The sequence below is a fragment of the Tachyglossus aculeatus genome, chromosome 11 (genome assembly GCF_015852505.1).
Source record: "Tachyglossus aculeatus isolate mTacAcu1 chromosome 11, mTacAcu1.pri, whole genome shotgun sequence".
In the NCBI taxonomy this organism is placed as follows: domain Eukaryota; kingdom Metazoa; phylum Chordata; class Mammalia; order Monotremata; family Tachyglossidae; genus Tachyglossus; species Tachyglossus aculeatus.
The window spans coordinates 49,331,875-49,352,013 of record NC_052076.1 but is presented as its reverse complement, the minus strand read 5'-3'; the positions used below and the strand labels follow the sequence as shown (position 1 = coordinate 49,352,013).

The 20,139-nt window shown below is 51.3% G+C and overlaps 1 protein-coding gene across 1 annotated transcript in view; it reads right to left on the bottom strand.

Annotated features, from left to right (window-relative positions):
* Positions 1-2,149: 2,149 nt before the first annotated feature.
* HAS3 (hyaluronan synthase 3) overlaps positions 2,150-20,139 on the bottom strand; it is a 29,630-nt gene continuing 11,640 nt past the window's right edge. The window contains exons 2-4 of the mRNA XM_038754372.1: positions 11,681-12,301; positions 4,411-4,512; positions 2,150-3,073 (exon numbers count right to left, since the gene is read on the bottom strand). Coding sequence (XP_038610300.1) covers positions 2,150-3,073; positions 4,411-4,512; positions 11,681-12,301 — 1,647 coding nt within the window. The remainder of the gene's footprint in view (positions 3,074-4,410; positions 4,513-11,680; positions 12,302-20,139) is intronic.

Here is a 20,139-nt window from a genome sequence, read left to right as displayed (position 1 = left end):
TTAGGGATGGCTTTGGTTAGACTTGGTCCTCGAGACGGGCGACTCAGTCACTCTCAAGCTTTCATCTAGGAGAAGCTGAAGCTAGAAAAGGTTGGCTAGGTGAGGTTTCTGCTAAACTCAAGATAATTTGCCCAGAAACACCCATTCCAATAAAGCAGAAAGCTACAAAAGCCAGAGAGGGACTGGAGAAAAGGCTTCCCGCCCCCCTCCCCTTGATCATCTTGCCGGGAAGTCTGGGATTTGATGCAGTTACCAGTGCTACTAGCGGCACTTGGGGAACACTTAAGTTCACGTGAAAAGAAAAAAAGAGCACCAAGTTCTCACTTCCCTTTTGGCACATTTCATTCCTATTGAAGCATTAAATGATCCTTAAAATGTCCCCTCCCATTATTCGCCTTTTAACTCTCAGGGTCAATGATTATCTAATACGCTTAACAGATGGAGAAGTCATCGGCTGGACAGCCCCCTCTCAGGAAGGGGCCTAAGGCAGGCGGTTTCTGGATTTCAGGGTCGAACACAGATCCTCCCGAGGAGGACAAGACTGTTTGGAAGGAAAGACCAAGGAGGAGCCAGGAACTTCTCCTGGGTTGCCTGAACTGAAAAAAAGCGCCTCCCACCCTCTAATGGCTAAAGAATCTGAAACCCGCAGGCCCTAACAAACAGGAGAAGAGCCCGGCCGAGGAAGAGGAACGTCCTCCTTTGCCACAGCCTGCGTGGATCTGTAGGAGTCAGGGAAGGTATGGAGAGGCTGGAGGAAACGGGAAAAAAACAGTAGATGGCAACAACTAAGAAAGAGGCCGTGTCCTATCTACCCTGCCAACACAGCAGCTTCAAGTACAGCAGTTCGCCTCCAGTTCGGAGCGCCTCAACGCCGCTGATCAAGCTGGTGCCCCCGAGTTGCCCGTATAAAAGGGACTTCTCAGAAAAGGCCACGAGGGCCGATTGGCAGGAAGCCGGCTGCACTGGCCGCTCGGGATCCGTGTGAGTTCACCACAGAGATTAATCAACTGGTTAAACGCAACTCAGAAGCCGTTACTCCTGAGAGGGGATTGTCACGCGTCCAGAGTCTTGTGCCCGCCCCCCACCCCCGTAAGGCCCTCATTTCCTCCTCACGGGCATCGAGGTTTAAATCACAGTCACGACACGGGCCTCAAGTCAGTTGGGAAATTCTTCTCCGGTCTCCCAGGCGGAGCTTGGGCGGTGCCTGAGAGAACCTGGCATCCGGAAGCCCAGCAACCCGGCTGCCACTAAGTCGAACGCGTAGCACCTCGGATTCCGAACACCAGAATTCCCCGTCTATCACCTTTGCTTTAGGCCGGGGCCTTCGGCATCAAGGCACACAGCTGATTTTAAAAAAGGTTGCGAGACCTCTACACCGAGCCTCACCAAGAGGATAAAGACATTTTAAAAACCTGCCACTGTCCCTGCTGGTTTGAATCACCCTCCGGTGGGGGACAGGAAGGGGAGGTATGTTTGGGTGTGCGCTCGCACACACACGTGTAAACTAAAGCAGTGACTTTTAGCCCTGTTTCCTGGTTCCCGGAGAATTGGCCCCGGGGCCTTATTTCCCCAGGAACAATCTTATTGCTCTGCTGGCTAAGCAAGCGGGTTGGATTGGGTTGGCCCAGCTCTCAGTTCAAGTGCTTCAACTGCTCGTTCATTTACAAGAAGCTGCCAGTGAACAGAGGTTATGGAGTTTGCATAGCACCTTTCCATCTGTTATCCTTGGGCCCCGGAAGGAGGGAATTAAAAAAAGAAAAGAAAAGAAAGATACAGAAACCCCTCCTCGGGGGCCATCGCCAGTGTGCAGAGACAAGAAGCCTGGAAGTGTGACGTCCCTGAAGACCTTCAAACCTCAGCGTCCAGGGGAGTCTTGGATGTAAATATCTGCGTCGGGCAGAACGGCTCCCCCGGGCCAAATTGTAGTTCCAACTCCTTTTTGCACTTAAGACCTGTCCTCTGGACAACAATTAAGAACCAACATACACAGGATTGCCTTCCCCCTCTCCGTCCCTTCTTATTAGGGAGTAGTCTCGATGCCCTCTCCCCCCCCCACCTCCCCGCCCGCAATGACCCATTGCACTTTTCCCGCTGTGTCCAGAGGCTTTCCCCTCTCCCCCCATCCCACCCCCTCCCGCCCCGCCACCGGTCACACCTCGGCAAAGGCCAAGCCGTACTGCTCCGGCTTCTTCCCGCACCGCCGGGCGATGATGGCGAGGTACAGCATGAGGAGCGCCACCCAATAGCAGCCGTACAGGATGGCCCCGGAGACGAGGAAGGCCAGCTCCGTCTCGCTGAACAGGTCCTGGGAATAAGCGGTGTACGCCAGCCCCCCGAGGAGGACCGCGACCCAGACGGACACGGGGATGAGGCCGATGAAGTTCACCACTACGGTCCTGCGGCCCGAGGTGCCCCAGCCGGATTTGTTGATGGTAGCGATGGCGAAGATCTTGGCCGGCAGGAGGCTGGTCATGTAGAGGAGGGAGTAGAGGGACATGAAGATCATCTCGGCGTTCCCCCGCAGGAAGCAGGCGTACGTGGCCTTGATGATGCCCACCAGCTGCACCGTCAGCAGAAAGAGGAGGATGTTCCAGACGCGGCCCCGGTAGAACAGCTGGATGACCGTGGCGATGAGGAAGAAGGGGAAGAAGCCGGTCACCACCGACTCGTAGGTCATCCAGAGGTGGTGCTTGTGGAACCACAGGGAGTTGTAGAGCCACTCCCGGAAGTAAGACTTGCTCCAGCGGGTCTGCTGGTTGAGCCACCGGAGGTACTTGGTGGGGGTCTCCGTCAGGCACTTGGAGCGGGCCGTGTACTTGGTCCGGTAACCGAGGCTCAGGACCCGGTTGGTCAGGTGACGGTCATCCCCGAAGCTGCACTTGCTGCCCAGGAACTTCTGGTGGTACCAGTCCTCCAGGAACTGCTGCAGGAGGCTGTTGCGATACATGCCCAGGGGCCCGCTGATGCACTGCACGCAGCCAAAGTAGGACTGGCAGGCCCGCTCCACGTTGAACGCCATCCAGTACCGCACGCTGCTCAGGAAGGAGATCCACGAGTCGTACTTGTTGAGGATCTGAGGGGGACACGCGCAGACCCGGTCGAGCCGCCCGTCCCGACTGGCCCCAGGGGGCACGGCCCCAGCGGCGGGGGCGCCCCGCAAGACTCGGGGGGGCTCCCGTTGCCATCTCCCTCTCCCCGAGCGGAAACAGCAGGGAGCATGCTCCCGCACGGCCTCACAGAGAGCACAGTGGTAATAACGGTATTCGTTAAGCGCTACGTGCCAGGCACTGGACTGAGCACCGGGGTGCAGTCAAGCAAATCAGGATGGACACAGTCCCCGTCCCACGAGGCTCACGGTCTCAATCCCCATTTTGCAGATGAGGTAACTGAAGCACAGAGAAGCAAAGGGACTCGCCCCAGGTCACGCAGCAGACGAGTGGCGGAGTGACTTTGAGTCCCACGCCCAAGCTCGATCCACTCCGCCAAAATGGCTCACCGCCGGGCCCACGCTTGGCCCGGGACAGGCCGGGCACGGTACCCACCTCCTCATCCCCACTGCCAGTTCACCGGATCGGTTAGGGGAAGACCACAGACGAAGGGAACAGAGGAAGGCAGTCTCTGTTGGACTGGCAGCCACTTTTGGGGGGGCTGTCCTGAAGTGCTGGCAGGAGGCCAGGGGAGTTCAGGCCTGCAGGTTAAGAGCATCTCTCCAGAGTACTGGGTTCCATTGCCGCCCCACCTCTCACTCTGCACAGGGGCAGGAGGAATTGACTTTCCCCCGTCCACAGGTGCCATCAGGAACCCATTACTTCCGGGAGCATCGGCCCAGAGGCCCTGCAGTTTAGTGGTTTGGCGTTGAGAATAATAATAATAATAATGATGATGGCATTTGTTAAGCGCTTACTAGGTGCAAAGCACTGTTCTAAGCGCTGGGGAGGATACAAGCACTTCCTCTAGACTGTAAGCCCTCTGTTGGGTAGGGACTGTCTCTATATGTTGCCAACTTGGTACTTCCCAAGCGCTTAGCACAGTGGAGCAGCATGACAGTCGATAGAGCACAGGCCTGAGAGTCGGAACGGACCTGGCTTCCAATCCCGCTACCGCCACTGGTCTGCTGTGTGACCTCGAGAGAGTTGGGAACTGAAGCATCTGTAAAATGGGGATTAAGGTCGTGAGCCTCATGTGGGACCTGGACTCTGTCCAACCCGATCAGCTTGTCTCTACCCCAGATCTTCGTACAGTACCTGGCTCCTAGTAAGCACTTAAATACCGATTACACACAAACATCCCCTGCCCTAGGGATCAGGCTGCTTCCAGTTAGCGTCCGACCTGGGCACATCAAGTTATGAAGTACAAACATCAGCGCTTTATGCGGATAGCCTAAACCTTCGGACACCGGAATTTTCTTACCTGGACGTCTCCTCCAACTCCACCCACTTGGGGATCTTCCTCCAGGACCCGCAGCATCTCCACTGTACAAGCCGGATCCAGAACAGTGTCCGAGTCGCACACCTATCAGAGCAGGCACACGCCATCAGTCCCCCCTGATTCCAGGCCCCTGAAACGTCGGCTTCCCACACATCCGCCTCCCCGCTCCAAACCCAACTGGCACAGTCTGCTTGCAGACTGCTCGGGTGGTGGGAGGGGCACGGCATCAAGGAAGGAGGAAAACGAAGGCTCGGATCCCCTGCTCTACGCCAGGCAGGAAAGGCGAGCGGAAGGAGCTTTCCGAGAAGCCGGGGCCCATGGAGTACTAATGAACACTTCCTGCCAGAGACTCAGGGAAGGTCTGGTCATGTACGTGCTGGAGCAATCGATAAATCAATCGCATTTATTGAGCGCTTACTGTGTGCAGAGGACTGTACTAAGCGCTTGGGAAGTACAAGTTGGCAACATACAGACGGTCCCTACCCACCAGCGGGCTCACAGTCTAGAAGGGGGAGACAGAGAACAAAACCAAACGTATTAACAAAATAAAACAGATATGTATGAGTAAAATAGATAGAGTAATAAATCCGCACAAACATATATACAGGTGCTGTGGGGAAGGGAAGGCGGTAAGATGGGGGGGATGGAGAGGGGGGAAAAGGGGGAGAGGAAGGAGGGGGCTCAGTGTGGGAAGGCCTCCTGGAGGAGGTGAGCTCTCAGTAGGGCCTTGAAGGGAGGAAGAGAGCTAGCTTGGCGGATGTGGGGAGACTCCAGATCATACCCGCCCGCTCCCAGGAATATCGACCCAGATAGGGAAGTGGCCCCCAGCTTCTCCCATAGATGATGAAGGAACAACAGTTCCAGAGCCGAAAACCTAGACTCCCCCAAATCTTGGTGCCCAACAGAAGAGCCAACTTTGGGGAGGGCATCAGAGCCACTGCCTGAGGGAACTGCTCCCGCAGGTTTGGGCTGCCCGCCCCACCCCTCATAGTAAGACAGGAACCAGTGGGGAACTAGGTACCCTCTCCGGCCCCCTTCACTTGGCCGCCTGCGTCTCCCCCGAACCTCCGCAGGCCCCACACAACCCGAGAAGCCCTCCCCACATTATCAGAGGGCTTTGTGGGGAGGGCAGGGCGCCTAAAGGAAAGTCAGCTAAGATTAGCCAGAGTTGACTTGAAATCCCATCAACAATTGACCGTCAGAAGTCTTGAAGCCCAAGCAAGACAATCGGGACGGAAGTTCATCATCATCATCAATCGTATTTACTGAGCGCTTACTGTGTGCAGAGCACTGTACTAAGCACTTGGGAAGTACAAAATGGCAACATATAGAGACAGTCCCTACCCAACAGTGGGCTCACAGTCTAAAACCCTCCCTTAGAACGTGCCAAGAAGGCACTTCTTATTTCTGCGGGCATCACCAGGCCGGGCAGGGCAGCCCAGCCCCCAGGTGAGGGGAGGCAGTCACTCCAGTACGGGCCCACGGTGACTCGGACCGTCAGCCCATTTCCCTGGTGGCCCCGTTCCTGCTTCCAAAGTCTCCTCGGGAAGTCTCACGGACCGGGCCTCCCTTCACCCACCCCGATCCGTCAGTCGGTCACCTTCTCCACCCCTCCCGGGGCACCGGTTCCGAGAGGCTGTCTACCCACTCCGTTCTACTGTATTCAAATAAAAAAGCCTGGGCTTCGGAGTCAGAAGTCGTGGGTTCAAATCCTGGCTCTGCCAACTGTCAGCTGTGTGACTTTGGGCAAGTCACTTCACTACTCTGGGCCTCAGTTCCCTCCTCTGTAAAATGGGGATTAAAACTGTTGAGCCCCCCGCCGTGGGACAACCTGATCACCCTGTAACCTCCCCAGTGCTTAGAACAGTGTGTGGCACATAGTAAGCGCTTGACAAATACCATCATTATTAAATACCATTGATCGATAGTTACGTTACACCAACGTAATCCAATGAGCAATGAGCCAGATTAAAACTGTTGAGCCCCCCGTGGGACAACCTGATCACCCTGTAACCTCCCCAGCGCTTAGAACAGTGTGTTGCACATAGTAAGCGCTTGACAAATACCATCATTATTAAATACCATTGATCGATAGTTACGTTACACCAACGTAATCCAATGAGCAATGAGCCAAATTAAAACTGTTGAGCCCCCCCGTGGGACAACCTGATCACCCTGTAACCTCCCCAGCGCTTAGAACAGTGCGTTGCACATAGTAAGCGCTTGACAAATACCATCATTATTAAATACCATTGATCGATAGTTACGTTACACCAACGTAATCCAATGAGCCAGATTAAAACTGTTGAGCCCCCCGTGGGAAAACCTGATCACCCTGTAACCTCCCCAGCGCTTAGAACAGTGCGTTGCCTATAGTAAGCGCTTGACAAATACCATCATTATTAAATACCATTGATCGATAGTTACGTTACACCAACGTAATCCAATGAGCAATGAGCCAGATTAAAACTGTTGAGCCCCCCGTGGGAAAACCTGATCACCCTGTAACCTCCCCAGCGCTTAGAACAGTGCTTTGCACATAGTAAGCGCTTAACAAATACCATCATTATTAAATACCATTGATTGATAGTTACGTTACACCAACGTAATCCAATGAGCCAGCTGCCAAAGACTCCACAGCTACCACCCAGTTGCCCCAACACAATTCTCATATTTGTCCGAGCACTCAGTACAGTGCCTGGTACACAGTAAGCACTGGTGCCATTTTAAAATGAAATCAAACTGCTTGAGCAATTACTCTTCTAGAGTCCAGGCTTGGTAGCAAAAGTGGCCCATCTTTTGCTACGGTTCTGACCATGGGTTCAAATCCCAGCTCTGCCAATTAGCTGTGTGACCCTGGGCAAGTCACTTAACTTCTCTGGGTTTCAGTTACCTCATCTGTAAAATGGGGATTAAGACTGAGCCCCGCGTGGGACAACCTGATAACCTTGTATCCACCCCAGCGTTTAGAACAGTGTAAGCACATAGTAAGCGCTTAACAAATGCCATTATTATTATTATTATCTGTAAGGTTTTGGTTGCCCCAACTGTTTGGTCCATGAGCAAACCCTGAGGGCACAGCCTATTCCAAGTCAAGAAGCGGGGCCCAGTGAATAGAACACAGACCTGAGAGTCAGAAGGCCCTGGGTTCTAATCTCAGCTCCACCACTTGTCTGCTGTGTCACCTTGGGCAAGTCACTTAACTTCTGTGGGCCTCAGTTACCTCATCTGGAAAATGGGGATTATTAAGACTGTGAGCCCCACGTGGGACAACCTGATTACCTTGTATCATCATCAATCGTATTTATTGAGCGCTTACTATGTGCAGAACACTGTACTAAGCGCTTGGGAAGTACAACTTGGCAACATATAGAGACAGTCCCTACCCAACAGTGGGCTCACAGTCTAAAACGGGGAGACAGAGAACAAAACCAAACGTACTAACAAAATAAAATAAATAGAATAGCTATGTACAAGTAAAATAAATAAATAAATAAATATCAATCAATCAATCGTATTTATTGAGCGCTTACTATGTGCAGAGCAAATATCTATCCCATCGCTTAGAACAGTGCTTGGCAAATAGTGCTTAACAAATGCCATAATGACTATTATTATTATTCTCTGTGTCTCATTCATTTCATCTTAAAATGGGGATTAAGACTGGGAGCCCTGTGTGGGACAGGGACTGCGTCCAACCCGATTAGCTTGTATCTACCCCAGCTCTTAAAACACTGCCTGGCACATAGTGAGCACTTAAATACCACAATTATTATTATAATAATTATTAGAGTCTCCCCAACCCAACACGAACCCTCCCCCGGGAGACCATCTCCCCAGTAACCAGGAAGCTCACCCACATGACCACACTGGGACCTCCACCTCTCATCTCCCTAGTAAGACGGTCTCCAGAAACAAAAGTTCCAGGATCCCCAACCATAAGACCCTGGGTTCAGGCCGGTTTTGAACCGAAATCTCCCTGCTGCCCCTTCCAAACAAGGGACACAGCGTAGGACTGAATATCATTGCCAATTTGTACTTCCCAAGCGCTTAGTACAGTGCTCAGCACACAGTAAGCGCTCAATAAATGCGATTGATGATGATTCAGCTCCCACCCGGGAGGGACGGAGCCTCAGAGTAAGCCAGACCTCCGCTGCACCACCAAGGCAAACGGAAAACGGTTATGATGGGAAATTCGGGCTCCTCTGACCCAGATGAGAAGTGCCATGGTGAAAATGGGGGGCAAGCGTCACCAGCAATTCTTGCTAAAGGGAAAGACCGGTGGTATTGAAGTGAAGTTCACAATTAATCTAAGATACTCCCCCCACAACTAACTTAGTTTCAACCTCCAAGAAGCTTTGGTAAAAGGCTCAGAAGCTGCAAAATTAGCTGTTTGGAATCCCATCTTTCATGACTCCTTTTGCTAGGGACCAGCCAAGTCGTTGAGAAACAGCATAGTCTAGCGGATAGAGCACGGGCCTAGAGTCAGAAAGACGTAGGCTCTAATCTCGGCTCTGCCACTTGGCTGCTGTTTGACCCTGGGCAAGTCACAAAATTTCTCCGTGCTTCAGTTACCTCTTCAGTAAAATGGGGATTAAGACTGTGAGCCCCATGCGGGACACGGACTCTGTCCCATCTGTCTTGCAACTACCCCAGTGCTAAAGTGCTTAGGGACACAGTAAGTACTTAAGTACAAAAAAAAAAAATGGGGAGGGGCGGGGGCAAGGCAAAAGCGATCTGCAAAAATGAGGAATTGACAACTCGAGCCACTGCAAATGCCTATGAGGTCCTCTAGACTGTAAACTCACAGTGGGCAGGGAACGGGCCTACTACCTCAGTTCTATTGGACTCTCCCAAGAGCTTAGTACAGTACTTGGCATAAAATAAGCACTCAATAAATACCATTGATGAGCCCACTGTTGGACAGGGACTGTCTCTATATGTTGCCAATTTGTACTTTCCAAGCACTTAGTACAGTGATACGATTGATGATGGTAAATTAATTAATTAATCCCCCAGTAAATTAATCCTGGCTCTGACAAGGGATCACCAGGGAAATGAATGGGCTTTTCTCAACAGCTAAAGTCTGCATTGCTGGGTCTACTTTCTTCCACTCGGGGAGTAGGCGTGAATTTGCCATTAGTCAATGATAGTAAAACTGGACCTTGAGGATATTAGAGATGTTTGGTGTTTTAACTGGAGGGAAGCCCCCCCAGCCTTCCTCCAATTCCCCCCTTTTGAGTGAGAGGCTGTTTTTAGCACATATGATGAGGATGCAAAGGAGAAGAGGATGCCTGGTACCCTGGAAAGAGGTCTGGGCTGAAGGAAATTTAAAAAAAAAAAAAAGAAGAAGAAGAAAAGAAGAGGAGGATGAGGAGGAAGAAAGGAGGAGGAGAAAGAAGAAGAGGAGGAAAAAAAATTGATCATCCTGTAACTCACTCCTGGGATCTAACAGGCATCATCCCTTTGTACTGGGGCTAACACTATATAGGAACCTTGTCCTCCAAAAATCAAGGAGAGCATGAAATCTATGATATTTTCTGGAAAGCCACATCTCCCTCTTAATGTTCTGGTACAAGTCTTTGGAATGCATAGAGGGTTCCTTGCAGTTGGGGAGAAAACAGTACTTGTGAAAATGGACAGGAGAAGGAGAATGCTTATCCAGCTCTCTATTATTTGTACTGAGGGAGAGGAGAAAAGTCACTCAACCACATAAAGGAAGTCTTGACATTCGGATCCTACCTAAATATCAGCTGGTCCTTAGTCCTCTGGAAGGAACTCTTTCATTAAGAGGATTGTCAAGTGATGAGCAAGAGTTTCTACTTGGAAGAAGAGTCTACCTCAGCTACTAAGGTATCCAGATGGTGTCAAATGGAGCTCACAAAAGGGGATTAAAAAAAAAAAAAAAGACAAAACAAAAACCCAGGGAAACAGACTGGCAAAGGTAGCCGGTGTAATTCCCATCTGAACCTTTCATTCATTCAATTGTATTTATTGAGCGCTTACTGTGTGCAGAGCACTGTACTAAGCGCTTCGAAAGTACAATTTGAGCCTAGAGTTCTTCTGCCACCCTAGCCTGGGGTCTCTGCAGGAGGAGATCTAATAATAATAATTATTATAATGTTATTTGTTAAGCACTATGTGCCAGGCACTGCACTAAGCATTGGGATGGATAACAACAAATTGGGTTGGTATAGTCCCTGTCCCATGTGGGGCTCACAATCTAAATCCCCACTTTAAAGATCCGGTACACTGAGGCACAAAGAAGTGAAGTGACTTGCTCAAGGCCACACAGCAGACAGGTGGCAGAGCTGGAATAAGAACCCGTGACCTTCTGACTCCGAGGCCCGCGCTCTAGCCCCTATGCCAAATCTGCGCACTGACAGCAGTCCCTGATTTTGGCACGAGGCTCGGAGGGAAAAAGTGGGGCTCCTCGCCTCTCACACCCTCCAAAGCATGCCAATCCCAACCTAAGCCAAATGCCCTCCTCTGCCTCCAACCCAAGCCACTGAAGGCCCCTCTTCCTCAAATGACTCCTCAGTCACTTCTCCTCCCCCAAAAACCTCCGGCAAGCACCGGTCCCTGCGAGAAATCTCACGAAACGACGAGAAGGAGAGGATGAGGAGGAGGAAAAAGAAGAAGAGGAGGAAAAAAACTGATCATCCTGTAACTCATTCCTGGGATCTAACAGGCATCCTCCCTTTGTAGTGGGGCTAACACTATATGGGAACCTTGTCCTCCAAAAGTCAAGGAGAACATGAAATCTATGACATTTTCTGGAAAGCCAGGTCTCCCTCTTAATGTTACGGTACAAGGTTTTGGAATGCATGGAGGGCTCCTTGCACCTGGGGCTATTAGACCAAATCATGAAATCTCATCGTTTCCAGCAAAGGGGGGGGGGGGGGGGGGGGGGCAGAGAGGTGAGGAGCAGAGCTCCTAATGGGCAGGGAATGACTACCAGCTCTGCTGTACAATACTCTCCCAAGTGCTTTAATACGGTGCTCCGCACACAGTAAGCACTCAAATATCAATGATTAATTGAGTTATTGCTAAATAATTAAGAACCCTTTGGCAGATGGGCTCAGTCCGCTGAGAATTCCAAGCAGAGGGTGACTCCCACCCCACCCCCCCCAACCAGTCCCCGTTCCCCTTCGCTCCCAGCGACGAGGAGGGCACGCTGGGCTCCCCACGTTCCCCTCCCAGCTCGGCTAGCTTCTCGGGCTACCTCCCAAATTTGGGCCTCCCCCCTCACCTGGATGTAGTCCACGGAGTCGCCGAGGGCTTTGAAAGCGGTGTACATCACCTCTCGCTTGCCCCCCCACTTCTGCATGATACAGGAGAAGGTGCTGCCGCGGACCACCTCCCGGACCCGGGCCGGGCCCTCCCGCCGGCCGGCCTCCGTCTCCCCGTCGCCGGCGTCGTGGAAGTTGCTCCGCCAGACGTAGCAGCCGCTCCGCTCCGAGCCCAGCACCTCGTGGAAGATCTCCAGCATGTACTCGTCCTCCCGCCCGTTGCCGTCCACCACCATCACCACCTTGAGATTCGGGTAGGAGATGCGCTGGGCCGAGCGGAGGCACTTCCGCAGGTAGTCGGGGTCCTCCTGGTACGCGGCGATGCAGAGGGCCACCGAGCGGGGCAGCTTCAGGGGCCGCCCGTCCAGCCGCATGCGCCGGTGCTCCAGGAAGGCGAAGAGGCTTTGGATGAAGAGGTGCAGGCCCAGGATGGCGCCGTACAGACCGAACGAGAGGTAGTGCTTCTCCGTGTGGATGAACTGGTAACCGGTCACGTACGCCGCGAGGATCCCTCCCAGCACCAGCACGGCAAAGAGACTGGTGCCGGCCACACGCAGGGCTGTGGCCAGGTGGACTGGCATCTGTCCAAGGGGAGAAGAGGAGCGGACAATCAATCAACCGTATTTACTGAGCGCTTACTGTGGGCAGAGTACTGTACTAAGCGCTTGGGAAGTACAGTCATTAACAGGAAAGGGCAGAGGTGCAGGATTCAATCGGCGGCATTTATCGAGCGCTAATTCGATACTCGGTGATACCCGCCTAATACGAAGCGGAGCGGATAGAGCAAAGGCCTGGGAATCCGAAGGACTTGGGTTCTAATTCCGGCTTTACCACTTGACTTGCTGTGTGACCTCGGGCAAGTCACTTCCTTTCTCTGGACCTCAGTTACCTCATCTGGAAAATGGGGATTAAGGGTTGTGAGCCCCACGCGGGACAGGGACTGTGTCCAACCTGATTAACTTGGACCCACCCCCGCGCTTGGAACAGTGCTTGGCACACAGTAAGCACTTAACAAGTACCACAATTATTATTATTATTGCACTGGGCCTCATGACAGGCTGGAAGAAGCAGCCACCTAATCAAACTTCAAACAAAAAAGAACAGGTCAGGAGGAAGGTAGGGGAGAGGCACAATAATACAAGTTATTCGTTTATATGACTATCTCCCCCCTAGACTGTAAGCTCATTGTGGGCAGGGCATGTGTCTACCAACTCTGTTGTATTGTCCTTTCCCAAGTGTGTAGCAGAATGCTCCGCACACAGGAGGCACTCAAATCATCAATCGTATTTATTGAGCGCTCACTGTGTGCAGAGCACTGTACTAAGCGCTTGGGAAGTACAAGTTGGCAACATCTAGAGACGGTCCCTACCCAACAGTGGGCTCACAGTCTAAAAGGGGGAGACAAAGAACAAAACCAAACATACTAACAAAATAAAATAGAATAGATATGTCCAAGTAAAATAGAGTAATAAATATGTACAACCACACATACATATATATATATGTTTGTATATATACAAATGCCATTTATGATGAATGGACACCCAGGATGCTTATACTAGGCTTCCCAAATCTTCACCAGCAGTGAATAGTGACCATGTGGACATTTCCCAGTTGATTTTAAGACACCCAGTAAGGGATGGCAGCGACCTTACTAAGATGGCCTAAGCCCGGCAGCTTCTGGGCATCCTCCAGGTGAGGTCTTTGTCCCCCACCTAGATTAATATGTTCCAGAGGGTCTGCCTTGCTCAGCCTGAAAGGATCATTTCTGGCACGTGAGCACAGAAGGCATCAAATGCCTCAGGAGCCCAAATCTAATTAGATTTGGGCCCCCTGAAGGAGAGGAGTGCAGTGTTGGAATATCTAGACACACACACTTCATTCATAAAGGAAGGGAGGGGAGTAGGCCAAAACCGGTCCTACCTCACTCTCTCCCTGTACCTCACAGAAAAGCCACAGAACTAAGATCACCGGCATCTACAGGAAGGTAGTAGAGGCAGGGAGGGGCTTGGGGCAGACCACCAAAGATCTGAAATGGGGAAAAAGAGGTAAGAGGAGTATACCTCGCCCCCTCCTACCTAACCTCCCTTCTCTCCTTCTCCAGCCCAGCCCGCACCCTCCGCTCCTCTGCCGCTAAAACTTTTTTTTTTGGGTATTTGTTAAGCGCTTACTATGTGCAAAGCACTGTTCTAAGCGCTGGGGAGGATACAAGATGATCAGGTTGTCCCATGTGAGGCTCACAATCTTAGTCCCCATTTTACAGATGAGGTAACTGAGGCTCAGAGAAGTGAAGTGACTTGCCCAAAGTCACACAGCTGACAGTTGGCAGAGCCGGGATTTCAACCCATGACCTCTGACTCCAAAGCCCGGGATCTTTCCACTGAGCCACGCTGCTTCGTTCTCGCCTGTCCCGCCACCGACCCCCGGCCCACGTCCTCCCCCTGGCCCGGAATGCCCTCCCTCCGCACATCCGCCAAGCTAGCTCTCTTCCTCCCTTCAAAACCCTACTGAAAAGCTCACCTCCTCCAGAAGGCCTTCCCACACTGAGCCCCCTCCTTCCTCTCCTCCTCCCCATCCCCCCCGCCCTACCTCCTTCCCCTCCCCACAGCACCTGTATATTATGTTTGTACAGATTTATTACACACTTGTACATATTTACTATTCTATTTAATTTTGCTAATATGTTTTGTTTTGTTGTCTGTCTCCCCCTTCTAGACTGTGAGCCCGCTGTTGGGTAGGGACCGTCTCTATTTGTTGCCAACTTGGACTTCCCAAGCGCTTAGTCCAGTGCTCTGCACACAGTAAGCGCTCAATTAATACAATTTTTTTTTGGATGGCATTTATTAAGCGCTTACTATGTGCAAAGCACTGTTCTAAGCGCTGGGGAGGTTACAAAGTGATCAGGTTGTAACATGGGGGGGGGCTCAGTCTTAATCCCCATTTTGCATAATTGAATGAATGAATAAAGGGGGTGTGGGGGGGAACAACAGTAAGAGGGGAAGAAAGACCTGAAAACTGGGCGTGGGGAGAAACAGAGAGATCAAGAGCACACAAGAAGGTAGAAGAGGAAGAAATGTGGAAGCCACATAGGCGAGAAAGAATGCCTGCTAGAAAAAGAGGTTTCAGCGCTTAGAACAGTGCTTTGCACATAGTAAGCGCTTAATAAATGCCATTATAAAAAAAATAAAAAAAAAAGAGTCAGGCACGGAGATGACAAGGACTCATTTTCAGCCTCTCTGACCCTACTGCAGTTTCTGCTTCAAGGACGGTGGGATCCACCAGGTCCTAGCGCGAGCCTCGTTGCTTCACACACAATTTTTTTTTAAAAAACGATCTCCTGACAATTCCACCGCATTTTTGCTTCCAGGGATTAGGGGTCTGCCCCCAATCAGGTTGTTCACCGGCAGAGATCCAACAAGGCCAAGGAGAAGCGAAAAAAGTTAGGTGGCCAGGAACAGCCCAGTCAGCCACCCATTCCCTTTTCTGCTTGCTGGATAGTTTTCCATGCGGATATAGGTAGGTGGGAAGGTGACACTCTCACTCTCCTCCTCCCTCCCACAGAGCAGAGAAGAATTTCTACTCCTAGTTGTGCTCACAACCTCTTGGCTCCCCTCCCTGGCACTGTTGGGTGTCCCGCACCTCCAGAACTGGTCAGTCAGTCCACCTTCCCGAATCACCAGCCGAGCTCTCCTGACACGGACATACACGGGGTGGGCTTGGTTGGTGTTCTCAGAAAGCAAGGCACTACCCAAGCTCATCACTGGCAGGGAATATATCCATTATACTGTTATGTTGTACTCTCACAAGTGCTTAATACAGTGCTCTGCACACAGTAAGCGCTCAATAAGTATGACACGGACATACACGGGGTGAGCTTGTTTGGTGTTCTCAGAAAGCAAGGAACTACCCAAGCTCATCGCGGGCGGGGAATATATCCATTATACTGTTATGTTGTAGTCTCGCAAGTGCTTAATACAGTGCTCTGCACACAGTAAGCGCTCAATAAGTATGACACGGACATACACGGGGTGAGCTTGTTTGGTGTTCTCAGAAAGCAAGGCACTACTCAAGCTCATTGCAGGTGGGGAATATATCCATTATAATGTTATGTTGTACTCCCGCAAGTGCTTAGTGCAGTGCTCTGCACACAGTAAGCGCTCAATAAGCATGACACGGACATACACGGGGTGAGCTTGTTTGGTGTTCTCAGGAAGCAAGGCACTACCCAAGCTCATCACGGGTGGGGAATATATCCATTATACTGTTATATTGTACTCTCGCAAGTGCTTAATACAGTGCTCTGCACACAGTAAGCACTCAATAAGTATGACACGGACATACACAGGGTGAGCTTGTTTGGTATTCTCAGAAAGCAAGGCACTACCCAAGCTCATTGCGGGCGGGGAATATATCCATTATACGGTTATGCTGTACTCTTGCAAGTGCTTAATACAGTGCTCTGCATACAGTAAGCGCTCAATAAGTATGACACGGACATACACGGGGTGAGCTTGTTTGGTGTTCTCAGAAAGCAAGGCACTACCCAAGCTCATCGCGGGTGGGGAATATATCCATTATACTGTCATGTTGTACTCTCACAAGTGCTTAATACAGTGCTCTGCACACAGTAAGCGCTCAATAAGTATGACATGGACATACACGGGGTGAGCTTGTTTGGTGTTCTCAGAAAGCAAGGCACTACCCAAGCTCATCACTGGCAGGGAATATATCCATTATACTGTTATGTTGTACTCTCACAAGTGCTTAATACAGTGCTCTGCACACAGTAAGCGCTCAATAAGTATGACACGGACATACACGGGGTGAGCTTGTTTGGTGTTCTCAGAAAGCAAGGAACTACCCAAGCTCATCGCGGGCGGGGAATATATCCATTATACTGTTATGTTGTAGTCTCGCAAGTGCTTAATACAGTGCTCTGCACACAGTAAGCACTCAATAAGTATGACACGGACATACACAGGGTGAGCTTGTTTGGTATTCTCAGAAAGCAAGGCACTACCCAAGCTCATTGCGGGCGGGGAATATATCCATTATACTGTTATATTGTACTCTTGCAAGTGCTTAGTGCAGTGCTCTGCACACAGTAAGCGCTCAATAAGTATGACACGGACATACACGGGGTGAGCTTGTCTGGTGTTCTCAGAAAGCAAGACACTACCCAAGCTCATTGCGGGCAGGGAATATATCCATTATACTGTTATGTTGTACTCTCGCAAGTGCTTAATACAGTGCTCTGCACACAGTAAGCGCTCAATAAGTATGACACGGACATACACGGGGTGAGCTTGTTTGGTGTTCTCAGAAAGCAAGGAACTACCCAAGCTCATCGCGGGCGGGGAATATATCCATTATACTGTTATGTTGTAGTCTCGCAAGTGCTTAATACAGTGCTCTGCACACAGTAAGCGCTCAATAAGTATGACACGGACATACACGGGGTGAGCTTGTTTGGTGTTCTCAGAAAGCAAGGCACTACCCAAGCTCATCGCGGGTGGGGAATATATCCATTATACTGTCATGTTGTACTCTCGCAAGTGCTTAATACAGTGCTCTGCATACAGTAAGCGCTCAATAAGTATGACACGGACATACACGGGGTGAGCTTGTTTGGTGTTCTCAGAAAGCAAGGCACTACCCAAGCTCATCGCGGGCGGGGAATATATCTATTATACTGTTATGTTGTACTCTCTCAAGTGCTTAAATACAGTGCTATGCACACAGCAAGCGCTCAATAAGTATTACACGGACATACACGGGGTGAGCTTGTTTGGTGTTCTCAGAAAGCAAGGCACTACCCAAGCTCATTGCGGGCAGGGACTATATCCATTATACTGTCATGTTGTACTCTCGCAAGTGCTTAATACAGTGCTCTGCACACAGTAAGCGCTCAATAAGTATGACTGACTGACTAGCATTGAGGCAAGGGGCCAGCGGTGACACCACTCACTCAGCAGTGCCCGCCCCCTGCCCAGAAGCCTCCAGACCCACTTCCTGGAGCAGGGGGAGAAACAGTGGCTTGAATCCTCTCTCTCTCATTTCCCAAGTGCTTAGTCCAGTGCTCTCCACACAGTAAGCGCTCAATAAATACGATTGAATGAATTTCCCTCAATTGCAACCTGACATATCCTCCTCCCTTCGGGACAGCTGCACTTGGATGTCCTGCCAACACCTCACACTGAAACATCCCCAAAACAGAACTCCTCTTCCCACCGAAACCTTGTCGTCACACGACTACCCTCCCTGCCTCACAAGCCCATAACCGTGGCATCATCCACCCATCCTTCTCATTCAACCCACATATTCAATCTGTCACCACGTCCTGTCGGTTGCTAAAAATCTGTGCCTTCCTCTCCATCCAAACTGCAACTACGCTCCCACACCCCCTGCCTCACTCCTGCCCTCCCTGACTTCTCTTTTTTCCCCCCCCCCTCTCTCCACTCCAGCCTACATTTCACTTTGCTGCCAGCTCATTAAAAAAGGAAAAAACAAACAAAAAGACAACAGTTCAGTCCATGTTTCCCCACTCCCCAAGAACCGCCGATGGTTGCACAACCAGCTCGGCAAAGAGAAACTCCTTGCCACCAGTTTAAGAGCACTCGGCCAGCCACCTTGCCCCCTCCTATCATCAATCGTATTTATTGAGCGCTTACTGTGTGCAGAGCACTGTACTAAGCGCTTGGGAAGTACAAATTGGCAACATATAGAGACAGTCCCTACCCAACAGTGGGCTCACGGTCTAAAAGACTCCTATCCTATCCTATCTTATTTTTCTTACTCACAACCCATCCTGCACACTTCCCTCTTCTAAATGCCAATTTATTCACTCTACCTCCATCGACCCTTGGCTCACATCCAACCAACCACCCCCTTTCATATATGCCTGCCCACCATTCTCCCCACTTTTAAAGCCTTATTTATATAAACAATTTAAAAAAAAAAATCTCCTCCAGGCAGCTTTTCCCGACAAAGCCCTCATTTCCTCTACTTCCTCTTTATGCTTTGCCTGAACAGTTGGCTTTGTACCTTTTAAGCATTTAATATTCACCCCACCTACAGACACTATACAGACCTATAATTTGTTTTAAATACCCTTCTCCCCTTACTGATTATGAATTCCTGGAGGGCAGGGATTGTGCGGACCACCTAGGACAGTCTCCCGAGCATTTAGTACAGTGTGCCGCACACTGAGTGGTGCTCAATAAATACCCTCGATGGGTTCTTGTTAACTCTTCCGTCTCTTCTAGTCCCGGCCCGGGCGATTTCCGAAGGTTTTTGAAGTGACCTTCTTGCCGAATTGGGCAGAGAAAACGCAGTTAAGGTTTGCCCACATGGCAGAGCCCGGCGAGGAGGCGGGGCCCATCCCTCGAAATGCCAGTCCTGGCAGAGTGGGGGGCCCTTGGCCGCCACTTCCCAAGCGCTTAGTACAGTGCTCTGCACACAGTAAGCGCTCAATATGATTGATTGCTGCTGTGTGACCTCGGGCAAGTCTCTTTACTTAGAGAAGCCGCGTGGCTCAGAAGAAAAGGACCCGGGCTTTGGAGTCAGGGGTCATGGGTTCAAATCCCAACTCTGCCAACCGTCAGCTGCGTGACTTTGGGCAAGTCCCTTAAACTTCTCTGTGCCTCAGTTCCCTCACCTGTAAAATGGGGATGAAGACTGTGAGCCCCCCCCGTGGGGTAACCCGATCACCTTGTAACCTCCCCAGCGCTTAGAACGGTGCTTTGCACATAGTAAGCGCTTAATAAATGCTATCATTATTATTATTATTACTTCTCTGTGCCTCGGTTACCTCATCTGTAAAATGGGGGGCGGGACTGAGCCCCGCGTGGGCCGGGTCCGACCTGATTTCCTTTATCTCCCCCCCCCCCCCAGCGCTTAGTAAAGTGCTTGGCACATAGTAAGCGCTTAACAAATGAATGTCATTATTACTGTTCTTAGTAATGGGGCCTTGGCAGGTGGGCGGCCCTGGGGGTGAGAGGCTCTCAGGCGGCGCGGCCCCCCCACCCCCCGGCGGCTTCTAAGGATTGGGCAGGTGGGGGCGGCGCCCCCCCCCCCCCCCCCCCCGCTATCCCCATTCCTTCCTACCTTCCCAAGCCGGAGGCCACCCAGGAGGAGGGCCACGAGGGGAGAGAAGCGGGGGGGGGGGGGCCTGCAGAGCCCCCAGCCCCCGCCCCTGCCCCCAGAGGCTGAGCAGGCCGCAGGACCCCCCACCCCAACCCCTCCCCAACCCGGGGGGCGCCGGATCTCACACACACACACACATATATATCCCCACGGGCACACCCGGCATGGGGACGGGGTGGGGGAGAGAAAGAGAGGGAGAGAAGAGAGGAAGAGAGGGAGAGAAGAGAGGAAGGGAGGGAGAGAAGAGAGGAAGGGAGGGAGAGAAGAGAGGAAG